Genomic DNA, 9239 nt, shown 5'->3' with positions numbered 1-9239 from the left:
CGTTAAGCGCGTCCGGCCGCCAGCGCGCGTAGGCGCCCTGTGGAACAGCCGCGGCCCCTCGGCGGAATCGGCGTAGAGGGCGTTGGAGAATCGGCGGGGCAGAGGCGCGCCGCGGCGGCGGTAGCGGCGCGCGGGAGGCGGAGGAGAAGGAGAAGGAGGAGGAGGAGGAGGCAGCTCGGTCCGCGCCGCCGCGGCTGAGGGAGGGCAGCGAGCCGCAGCCCAGCGCCTGCAGCACCGCCAGCGCCATGGGTGAGTCTCCAGCCCGGGGCCGAGACGCGGGGCCGTGACAGCGCCAGGCGGAGGACGGGGGTTGCGGGCGACCCGGAGCGGAGCGGCCCCACCGCGGGGCCCCAGGCCCGGCGCCCCCCGCCCTCCGCTGCCGCTCGGAGCTGGAGCTGGAGCTGGCTGACGGCCCCGCGCCGCCGCCCGCGCTCCCCTCCTCCACGCGCTCACTTCCTGCCCGGCCGAAATTGTATAATGTATTAATGGGGCTGCGCGAGAAAGCGAAAATGCCGGAGTGCTGCTGCTGCCTCCTCGCTCTCTCGCTTTTTTTTTTTTTTTTCCCTTGTTTTTTTTTTTTTTTTTTTTTTTTTGTCCTTCCCTCTACCCACCCTCCCCGCTCCCTCCTCCCCCTTTTCTCCTTTTGCGCCCAAATTTGGGAGGGAGGAATTCGCTGCAGGAATTAAAGCAGCGCTGAAATATGCAGGAGAGGAGCGGGTGGGACCGATACCGCCGCGCCGCGAGGAGGAGGAGGAGGAAGAAGAAGAGGAGGAAAGGCCGCGTGCGGACGGATGCGCGGGGCGAGCCCGCTGCCCTCCGCCTCCCCACGCCCTGCCCGGGTCCCGCTGCCTCTCGGCTTCGCTGCGGCCGCCGCTTGCGGGGACACGGGCTGAGCGAGGCCTCCGGAGCCCGCGGGGTTTGTCCCGTAACGCCGCGATGCTCCGTGTTGGTGGGAGTGTGTGGCCCGGAGCAGGCAGCCCCGCTCGTTTCACCGCGGTGCTTTCGGCTTCAGAGGGACCGGTTGGGTCCAGATGTAATTCTGTAGCGCGGCAGCGTTCAAGAATCTTCTGCACGCAGTTCGTGTGCCACCTCCTGCTGACGAAACGCGGGTAGCAGGAGGTTGTCAGGAGAGTCTGCACGGGGATGGCTTCCTGCGGCCAAGGGAACCCCTCATTGCTCCATGCTGGCTGTAGGTTACTTCACACAGAAGAAATGCTTCCATGTGCAGAAATACTGACCGTCTGTATCGAGACCAAAAGAAAATGAGCCTCAGCTCCTTTGAAAGTTACATGGGCCATAGCTTCACATCTTAACTGAAAGGCAGACCGTGCCTTCTAATGCAGCTGTTGTGTTTTTTTGTTGCTGTTTTGTTTTATAGCAGCACCTTTGCAGTATTATCATAGATTCATAGAATGGCTTTGTTTGAAAGGATCGTTTCCAACCCATCTGCTGTGGGTAGGGTTACTGCCCACTAGGTCAGCTACCCGGTGCCCCATCCAATGTTGCCTTGAACACCTCCAGTGTTCATGGCACATCCATGGCTTCTCTGGGCAGCCTGTTCCAGCGCCTCACCATTTTCCCAAGTAAAGATGTTTTTTCTTAACATCTAGCCCAAATCTCTCCTCTATTAGTTTAAAGCCATTCCCCCTTGTCCTGTCACTATCAGGCGGTATAAAAAGTCGCTCTTCTTTATGAGTTCTCTTCAAGTACTTAATTTCTGTCTAGAGCTTCCAGTCAAAATAACATCACCTCACCAGCTGAAAGGTTGGCAAACTTAAGGAAATGCAGTTCTGTCTAGTGTTAGACATCTTCCATCTGATGGGGAATGGCTGTTTATGAAGGTGGATAGTGATAAGACAAGGGGGAATGGTCTTAAACTGAGACGGGGGAGGTTTAGGTTAGATATTAGGAGGAAGTTTTGCACACAGAGGTTGGTGACACACTGGAACAGGTTGCCCTAGGAGGTTGTGGATGCTCCATCCCTGCAGGCATTCAAGGCCAGGCTGGATGTGGCTCTGGGCAGCCTGGGCTGGTGGTTGGTGACCCTGCACGTAGCAGGGGGTTGAAACTGGGTGATCACTGCAGTCCTTTCCAAGCAGGGCATTTTATGATTCTATGGTGGCTTAGTTTGTAGTGCTTGCTGTGTTCTGTTGGATTACCGGCTCTGTCTGGAGAACATAGAAAGGTGCCTAAAGGTTGATAACTGCATGATCCTTGTAGAAATTGGAATTGAAATGCAGGAACAACCCCTGCTCCTCGCTGATTGCAGCTGCAAAGGAAGGCTCACTTTGTAGTCATAGTGAAATTGAAGGAGATGTGCTGAAAACTGTATGTAGCAGAGTGTGCGTTGATAATAACTTGGAGCATTTCCTTCAGTTTACCTGCAAGGACAAGTGACTTGTCGCAACTAAAATGGTGCTCTGGATGTATACTAAGTATGTCAAACAGTTGTGTCTGTATGGATGGATAAAAGAAGATCATTGTTTGTCTTAAGCAGAGATAAAGGATCAGCTTTAGAATTTTTGTAAGCAAAAACACAATAGATTTTGCTTTGGATTGTTTTGCATGAGAGATGTGTCTAAACACGGACAGCAGCTCTTTCCTTTCCTCCTGAACTGGTAGGTGTCTTCGTTGCTCTCTTTCAATGGGCAAGGCTGCTCCTACTTCTGAAACTTCTTAGTTCTCAGTAACTTCCTCAGTGCTTTGTTCATGTTTTTAAAGCCACCTTAACGTGTGCATTAAGGCAACAAATAGAAAACAAAATGGCTAAAGATCCAAACCACATTTTAAGGACAGTCAGTGATGGAAAATGTACCTTGGAGAGGGCGTAGGAGAGAGGCTTCTTCTCAGAACTGCCTTGTGAGGTTCATCTTTAGCATTAACATGTTGCCAGACTGATCACTTAACCTGTCTAGACCAGGAATGGGTATGTATGAGTGATGCTCTGTTTGCTCTGGGTTGGTTTTCTTGCTCCTGAAATGAGCCAGTTAATTGCAAATGTGTTCACTGTAATTAGAATGGCATTTAGTCACCATTTAAGTAGTTTAGTTAAGTCTCATTTAAGTTAGTAATTCAAATTCAGGGTAGTGTTAATCTCTAGGCGGACACAAGCTGTCCTTACAGAGGGATGGAGCCTTGAGCTGGTGTTTACAGGCTGTATTGCAGAGGTGGGGATGGTGACACAGCTGGAATGAGGAGGTTTCTCAACAGCAGGAGCTGGAAACTCGGCTCACAGAAACCAATCCCTTCCTGCTCACCTTGTCAGGGGCAGTTCTGCATATGTCAGTGGTGAGTCAAATACCACTTCTTTCTTGCCCCTGAGTTTAATCGTGATAAGTTCTGTAGCATCATCAGGCAGCTCCTCTCTGTTCTGGTTTTCTTATTAGCAAGGAGTCCAATCAGCTTCCCTGCAAAACCAGTGATTCATTGCCTTGGTTGACCATGTCTGTTAAGATGCTGTATGTTATAACATATGACATTCCTCGCATCACAGTTAACAACAGAATAGAAACCAACAGACTCAAAGGCATCTTAGAAGACAGTATGTGTCCCCTGTCTGCTGGCAGAGATTGTGCTACAGGTAGATAAAACTTGTGCCTGCCTGGCCCTTGTTCTGGTATGCACCGTGGATTTCCTTCCCTCAAAACCCTTAAACCCTTACTTGTTCTTCTGCTTTTTGTGTGTGAGCAGCACTCTGTGCTTGTCAGCGTGCCTTCCACACATCCCAGGTTGCGTGTCCATCTGCCCTCACACACAGCACGGCGCTGCGTCAGTGGCCTTCAGGAAACCGCTTGTGGCAAAGCTGTGCCTTAGTGGCTCTACCTTACTTACAAACTGCTTTCTATACGGCCATTTTTAGGCCATGTATCCATTAATGAAAATGGTAAAAATGGTTTTTAAAAAAAAGAACTGTTCATAATGCATTTGCAAATTATTTTGGAAGCAACGTTGTAGAACAATAACGCTGTGGGTGTTGCATAAGCTTATTAGCTTCTGAGTGTAACCAAACTGTAACTGAGTTAGTTTTTAGTAGCATAGGAGACATAAAAAATCAGTTCTTATTTGGTGGCGACAATCGCTTCTCAAGATGTGGGTTCTTAGTTCCTTTCTGTCCATTTCAAAGTGAAATATTGAGCGTGTGTTCTTGTTTCTGAGTAGCAGAGAAGCTGGGGCTTAAAGGCAGGGGGAGGAATGTTTAAAACATAAGGAGATTTCTCTTTCCTTTGACCCCTATAGCTTTAGGAGGATCAATATTAAGGTGGAGCATATTTTAGTGTCAACATTTTTTGCAAGAGATCTTTCTAGATAGAAAGGTTGAATTATAATCACAAAAGATGAGAGATCTGAAGAAAGAAAAAATAAATCTGACTTAATAGTCTTCTTCCATTTGACCACAGGAAAGGCCAAGGAATGACACTGGTGTAGAATCGTGTTCTGTTGGATGAGAATATCACATACTAAGCTTTTAATTTATTTCTTTTCTATTTTAGTGCTTTGGGGGCAAAGTGTGATGGGAGCAATGACTAGAAAAAGAGAATTGCAAGCTGGTTGCTTGTTAAAGAGAACAAGGCCTGTACAGAGAACACTGCTGGTGAGCTGTACTATGTTGCACTTCAGAGCAGCGGTTTATCAAATTTCAATCAAAACAGTTGTCTTACGTGTAGGACCCAGGCTGTCATAGAGGTCCCTTCCAACCCCTACAATTCTGTGATTCTGTGATGTTACCTCCTGTGTTCTATGTCCAGATGAGCTTGCAGTTGCAAATGGAAGTTAACCATACCATAGTAAAGGGTAGTTTTTGGTTGGATATCTGAGCTGATCTGGCTTTGTTCCCCATCTGAGTAATTACCCAGGCTCACATGAGGTAAGCCTAAGCTCACCCTGGTGGTACAGTTGCTAATCAGATCTATTGGAGCAGTTTGAAGGGAAGCAATTGGGCTGTTTTCTCTGCCCATGCAGCTGTGCCTCATAACCATTCATGGAGCCTGGCTTATAGGAATCGTGTCTTTGGTGTTTTTCCTTCCCCATTATTATTATTATTATTATTTTTTTGTTTCCTGTCAGTTGAGCTCTCCGAAACTTTGGTATTGTGGGGGGAACAGAAATGCTGGCAGTATGATGGTATTATCACTAGCATTAGGGTTTTCTTGAGTGATGTGCAAAGGCCCTGACTGATGGTGAATGCAGAGGATACTGCAGTGCAGTGGGCCCTGTAGTTCTGACCAGGTTCTGCTGTGCTGATATCTTAACTAAATTAAGATACTGCTGTTAACTGTCATGTTATCCAGACCAGTGCTTGGAGGTATTAGCAGCTGCTGCTGGAGAAGTGTAATTTTTCTGGAAGCTTTCTGGTAGCAGAGATTTTTCTTGTTGTAGGATCTTGCCAATGTTCCCTGTAGGTTTTTTGTTTTTCAAACAAGCACGTAAAACTTGGAGTTTATGACTCAGAATTTGACTTCTGGATTGTTGGCTTGAGTGTAATTGAGTGGTTTCAAGTTTGGGGCAGTGAAAATTTCTTAAGTCAGAGGAGTCCAAGAAAACCGTCTTTTTATTTCCTTATTTCTTTCCCTGCCTCTGGAAGAATAAAAAGCTTCCTAATTGCAGTTAGTAAAGGTATACTAATAAACTAAGAGATTTGAGATTAAATTAACTTCCTGTTGGGAGGCATTGCCAGATGGTGTGAAATTAAGGTCAGAGTAATCTCATGATCACAGGCAGAGGGGAGACGTTCTGTTGCCTTCTTTTTTTTATTCTTACAGCACATAGTTCATTGAGAACTTTCAGGAACGAGTAGCCTTCACATTGCTGCAGCACTATTTACTGGAGCTCATGGTCATCTCTGCTGTTTAGCTCTGCCAAGTATTGACTTTGGTGCTCTGATTTGCAATTCTGTGGACATCTGCAAACCTGCAAGAGCAGCAAAAGGATACTGCAGTTTGTAAGTAACAGTGGGCAGCGCTTTAAAAAGACCAGGGTGAATGCTAGAGGATGTGGTTGTCGGTTCTTTCTGTACGTGATGAGGCTGAGGACCTTGAGCATATAGGAACCCCCTTTGAAATCTGTTAAAGGAAGAATGACTTAAAATGCTACAGATACAAAACAATGCTCCAGACTAGATCCTTGCAGGGAGGAGAAGGTGAAGAGGTTGACCCCCCCATCCTATAAACAGTTGTTCCTTACAAGCAGTTGTAAGTTTTGTTAGCAAGTTAGTTTTTGAGCTGCTTGGTGTTTGTTCCTTTTAGGTGTTTAACAGGGCATCTGCAAAAGGTCTTCAAGATTTGTTGTATTCGGAATCCTTGAACGGTTGCAATTCACAGTAAGTAAATTCCAAGTTGTATCAGTACTTTATGTGTATCAGTTTAATGCTATGTAAGTGTTAAGGCTTGGTAATGCAGGGAAGGGAATCTGATGTTTTGTTTGTCCAGATGGATGCAAAAATTGATTTTGGAGAAGACTCAGAAAGAGATTAGGATGCAGCTTCTCCAAAGAAACTTTAGTGAATGGCCTCTGTCTTGGTTGTGCAATGTTTCTGCTGCCCCCAGCTTTGTGCCTCTGGCATCCTGCCTTGCAGTATGTCAGCAAGGCATCCAGTATCCCCTTTGGTCAAGGTGACTCTTCCAGTACATTCAATTTTTTTTCTCTGCGGTTAGTAAAAATGATCCTGGGTTTCTTGTTCTTTGGAGCTCTGTTCCTAGTGGTGGATCTTGGCTATAGGGTAGTGTGGCCTCCAGGTGTGGATTTCCCACTGTAGCACTGAGCACTGCTAATGGTGCAGCATAGCTGTCAGTTGGTATACGTGTATACAGCCAGCTTTGTTATTAATGCCTGAAGTTCAAGTAGTTGGGAAGTTTAGAAGCCAGCAGAATAGAATCATAGAATCACCAAGGTTGGAAAAGACCTCACAGGACCATCCAGTCCAACCATCACCAATAGTTCTCACTAAGCCACGTCCCTCAGCACAGTGTCCAGATGTTCCTTGAACACTAGTGCCTAAGCACTTGCTTGATGGTGTTGGTTACCAGGATGGAGCTGTGGCTTTAGCCTGTGCAGGCTTCAGCTTTGTGCCTGAAGGAATAGGCTGGTGGTGCCCAAGAGCCAAGTTATGTTTTAAATGATGCCCTGTTAGCATCTTGTTAATGACGAGATACCCTCACACATTAGTTTTTCCGAAGAAATGGCTTGTTTGAGATGGAAGGGTCCATTGGCTTTAAGAACACTCAGTTTTCATTGTTCTGGAGGGCTGTTTTGCTGCAGCACAAAAATGCAATAAACCCTGAAAGATGAGTGACAGGGACATATTTCAGAAAGCTTTAGCTCCGAATGTCTGTGTTGGTGAAGCCCACAGGCCTTCTGCGAGTCAGAACTTGAGGCATTCGGTATAGAAACCAGCGCAGGGGAAAAGAAAAGAATATTCAGGAAAACAGATGGCTTCCATATGGGAACAAGTTGCATCCACCATGTAGAAATGTATTGTAAAAGCCGTTCCTCTTAGTTACTTTAAATGAGAATTCCTGGTGTTAACAGAAATGCTGGAGGTGACATCCTGTAATTTCTCTCAGGATTTTGGGGGCACTGTGGTGTGTGAAGAGGTACTGGAGTATTTCTGCACCACTGAGCTAACTCAGCAGCTTTACTGCAGCTGCATGCTCAAGAAATTGAAGTAGACAGGCTGGTATTGTTGCACACGTAGTGCAGGGGGCTGCTATTCCTTGCCTTGTCAACCTTGCAGCTTTACCATGAACCAAATGGTCTCAGCTCTGGATTCATGGCATAGAGGAGAGGTGGGCACAAAGTGTGTGTTCGCTAATATCTTTTCCTATGCACCTTTGTTATAGTAAAGATGGTCTGGTTGCAGGAATTCCTCCTCCTTGTGAATCAGACTCCTGCGTTGAGGCAGATATTACATGCTCTGGCTGTTGCCACTGCTTTGCCCTAAGATTTGGGGTAGGAGAATGAGGCAATCAGTGCTTGCTTCTATAGTGTAAAGCCTATGAGCTGTTATCTACCACTGCCTGCCATGTCCTTGTGTAACTGATTGCTCTGTGTGCAGATTCTGAAAGAACATGTGATGCTAGTAAACCTGAAGGAACTGAAAACATGTTCAACAGTAACTTCAGATTAAAAGTATATAGCAAAGGAGCAAAGTTGTTACATTACAGCAGTACACTTCATATACTTTCTAACTGTTACTGTACTTTGCTCCTTCTCTGAAGTTTCCATTGCAAAATGAGACTGCTGAGGTGGTCTCAAGCAGTGGCCGGTTTGTTTCCTTGTAGGTGATTCTTCCCAAACGCTGAGCTTCATTGACTTCACAGGGGATGAGATGAGAGCAGTGTGAGGTAAAACTGCCCCACATACCGTGTGGCAGGTGCTCAGTGTGCAGCTGTTCTGATGCCAGCTCCTCTGGCTCCTTCTCGTCTCCCTCTTTGTGCAAGTTTCCTCGCCTTCCATGTTGCATCCTATAGTTGTCTGCTTGATGGCTGGCTTTATGTATATAGTTTTTAATTATATATTATACATTTTAATTAGATATTTCAGTAGCGTTCTTGTCAGATCCCTTTTGCCTTCCTTTGAGGTTTTCCACCTTCTCGTGTGCCTATGGCTCAATGGATGGATTGTGCTGTGTGCACTTTGTAATGTTTTGCAGCACAGAATCCTTTTAGGAATTGTGTGTGTTTAGTGCTGTTAATAAAGCAGATGATGGTGGTGATAGCACAGGAAAAGAGAGAGCCTACAGCCAGCTCACTTTGCTGGTGCAGACTCAGTGACTACGCCCCATGAGGTTTTGAGGAACAGTTTGAATTGCAACTGCAGTCACTGGATCAGTGATTGAAGTTACTGATTATTGACTTAATCAGCTTGATCCTAGAGACTGAAAGAGATCCTGGCTTCTTGATAGTGCTTACGCATTGAAAGGAATTTCTCTTCTGGGTTCTTTTTGAGGAATTCTGATATATTTTTTTTTTGTATTATAAGCAAAACTCCAAGTTCACACTTGAAAGGCACAGGTGTCTTCTGTCCGCAGGTGATGGGACTAGAGGTACTGACTGCCTGTCCATCTGCACTAGGTTTCCGCTATGCAGATTATGGCAGATGTTATTGACTCAGCAGGTGTTTGTTTTTAGTAGCAAAAGGAAAAACAAGTTTGTAGTTGGTCAGCGTAAGTTTAGGTTTACAACCGTAGCTGATGAGTTACCTTCCAAGAACAAATTGACTACACAGCAAATAGATACTTTGGA

At 46.1% G+C, this 9239-nt stretch overlaps 1 protein-coding gene across 6 annotated transcripts in view; it reads left to right on the top strand.

Moving 5' to 3' along the window:
* Positions 1-105: 105 nt before the first annotated feature.
* The window catches only part of SEPTIN7 (septin 7), a 63497-nt gene continuing 54363 nt past the window's right edge, over positions 106-9239 (top strand). For 2 of the 6 annotated variants that reach the window (XM_015855046.1, XM_015855044.1), the window contains exon 1: positions 147-249. In XM_015855046.1, coding sequence (XP_015710532.1) covers positions 246-249 — 4 coding nt within the window. In that variant the 5' untranslated portion in view covers positions 147-245. Of the gene's footprint in view, positions 250-1343; positions 1346-9239 lie in introns of all 6 variants that reach the window. The other 4 variants (XM_015855049.1, XM_015855047.1, XM_015855045.1 and 1 more) reach the window with 4 other exon arrangements.

This window comes from Coturnix japonica, chromosome 2, assembly GCF_001577835.2.
Source record: "Coturnix japonica isolate 7356 chromosome 2, Coturnix japonica 2.1, whole genome shotgun sequence".
NCBI lineage: Eukaryota > Metazoa > Chordata > Aves > Galliformes > Phasianidae > Coturnix > Coturnix japonica.
This window is presented reverse-complemented; position numbering and strand designations above follow the sequence as displayed.